The sequence below is a fragment of the Pteropus vampyrus genome, unplaced genomic scaffold, assembly GCF_000151845.1.
Source record: "Pteropus vampyrus isolate Shadow unplaced genomic scaffold, Pvam_2.0 Scaffold291, whole genome shotgun sequence".
NCBI classification, from domain to species: Eukaryota; Metazoa; Chordata; class Mammalia; order Chiroptera; family Pteropodidae; genus Pteropus; species Pteropus vampyrus.
The window spans coordinates 362,278-364,365 of record NW_011889072.1 but is presented as its reverse complement, the minus strand read 5'-3'; the positions used below and the strand labels follow the sequence as shown (position 1 = coordinate 364,365).

Below are 2,088 nucleotides of genomic sequence, written 5' to 3'. Positions count from 1 at the left end.
TCTTCGCCAGCCAGCCCGAGGCGTCCCTGCGCATCCACGTCACGCACCTGGGCCGCAGCCCCCCGCCCCGGCTCGGCAGCGGGGTCAAGGCGCTCCTGCAGCTGCCCGCCAACGACCCCGCCTACTGGGCCACCGCCTACTTCGACGTCCTGCTGGACAAGGTGGGCACGGCCCGCTGAGGGGCCTCGGGCTGGCCCAGGGTCACACGCGGTGGGCACAGAGCCCTGGACCACCCTCCTGGGGTCCGGAGCTGGAGCAAGGCTGGGTCAGGTCAGGGCTCCGGACACGAGAGGGTCTGTCAGGGTGGAATGTGCTGTGGGGGGGCGGGGTCAGGCAGGTCCCGAGTGCCCCGCCCACCAGTGACCCACGGGCCCAGGGCCGCTGTCTGGGAACCAGGGCAGCATGTCCAGGCCCTCCCCGTCCCCAGAGCCACCCCAAACCCCTGCTGACAGCGCTTAGAGCCCCAGCCGCCACCCTGGGCTCCATCCCTCATGAAGAGGTGTGGCCTGCCTGGGCCTCGCGGGGCAGTTCCTGCTGCACCCTGCACCCAGGAGCCCCACGTCCCCTCACTTGAGTGTTGGAGGGTGCCTGCTGCTCTGCCAGCTGCCCTCTTGAGCCCCAAGGTTCCAGCAGCTCTTCCAGTCCCCCCCCCACCACCCCCCCGCGTCCCCAGAGAGCCCAGTCCGGCCCCTCCCCGCAAGGCACACCCAGGCGGAGTAGCAGGAGGGGCCAGCGCACTCAGTCCCCACGGCACCTTGCAGGGCCTCCTCGGTGGCGGGCCCCTCCAAGGACGTTCGCACCGTGAGGGAGACCTGGGGAGACACCTGGGCGGGTCCACCTGCCAGGAGGAGCACCCAGGGGCGTCCACGGGCAGGAAGGCCCAGTGGTCGGGGAGCAAACGCCCCGCGCAGTGACGGTCCCAGACGTCTCCGTGACGGCCTTGTCCCGTCTGCCCGCAGTTCCAGGTCTTCCACATCCAGGATGAGGACCGGGTGTCCGCCATGCAGAGCATCTTCCAGAAGACCAGGACGCTGGGCCGCGAGGGCTGCTGAGCGGGCCGCCCGGGACCTCAGCGGAAAGGGCCGGGCTTCACCTTAGGCCGTGGCTGGTGGTGGAGGGACGTCGTCCCCAGCGACAGTCCAGGGGGCGGAGGGACGTTGTCCCCAGCGACAGTCTGGGGGGCGGCCTCGTGGAAGACGAAGGGGTCGCTGGACAGTGGGCCTCCCGGAGCAGCCGCCTCGTCTCCAGGGATGTGTATCCCATGTGACATGGGTCCATCCTCCTGTGTATTGCCATTAAGACTCTGAGAACTGAGTGTCCGCACGAGGCCTGGAACTTCAGGCTCGTCCCTACCCGTGTCCCGTGCTGCTTCGTGTGACGCAGCACCATACGCGAGATCCCAAATAAAGCAACGCACTTCGCAGAGCAGCTGTTCGCGCGCCGTGCCCCGTCTGCCATGAAGAATGAGGACGGGCCCAGTGCCCCCCGTGGGTTGTGGAGATGGTGTCACATCCCCGGGAGAGTCCATTTATGGGGTGGCTCGGTTAGCGCCGAGTGGGCTGGAGCAAGCTGGGCTACCCTGCAGGTGTGCGGGCTGGGGCACCCACGGGACGGGGGGGTACCACGTGGCGTCTCTGGAAAGCCCTGACGTGGGAGCTGGGGTTCTGCAGCAGAGAACTGCTCACTGTTCAGAACACAGCACCTGGCGTGGTGCTGGGCCCTGGGGGAGAAGGAGCCCCTGCCACGAGACCCCAGGCCACCGTGGGCCCCGAGCTGCCTGTCACGGGCTCCACGGAGTAGGGTCCTCGCCCGTGCGATGCGACGGTAAAAATAAGTTAAGGGTGTGAGTATCAGGAGACAAGCAAAGCTGTCCTTATTCATAGACAACTTGATTATTTACGTAGAAAACCCTAAGGAATCTACTAAGAAACCGCTAGACTTTGTGAATTTAGCGAGGTCGGAAGACAAGGTTGATAGAGAAAAGAGGGCTGAGCTTCCCTACGTCAAACCACTGGAAAGGAATATTTTAAAGTTCCATTTACAACAGCATGAGAAAGAGCAAACTCCTAGAAATTCGTCTAACAAAAG

General features: G+C 64.9%; 1 protein-coding gene across 1 annotated transcript in view; it reads left to right on the top strand.

Moving 5' to 3' along the window:
- CUNH2orf54 (chromosome unknown C2orf54 homolog) overlaps positions 1-1,423 on the top strand; it is an 11,860-nt gene extending 10,437 nt beyond the window's left edge. Inside the window, exons 5-6 of the mRNA XM_011376285.2 lie at positions 3-161; positions 960-1,423. Of these exons, the coding sequence (XP_011374587.2) occupies positions 3-161; positions 960-1,052 (252 nt within the window). The 3' untranslated portion in view covers positions 1,053-1,423. The remainder of the gene's footprint in view (positions 1-2; positions 162-959) is intronic.
- The last annotated feature ends 665 nt before the right edge of the window (positions 1,424-2,088 follow it).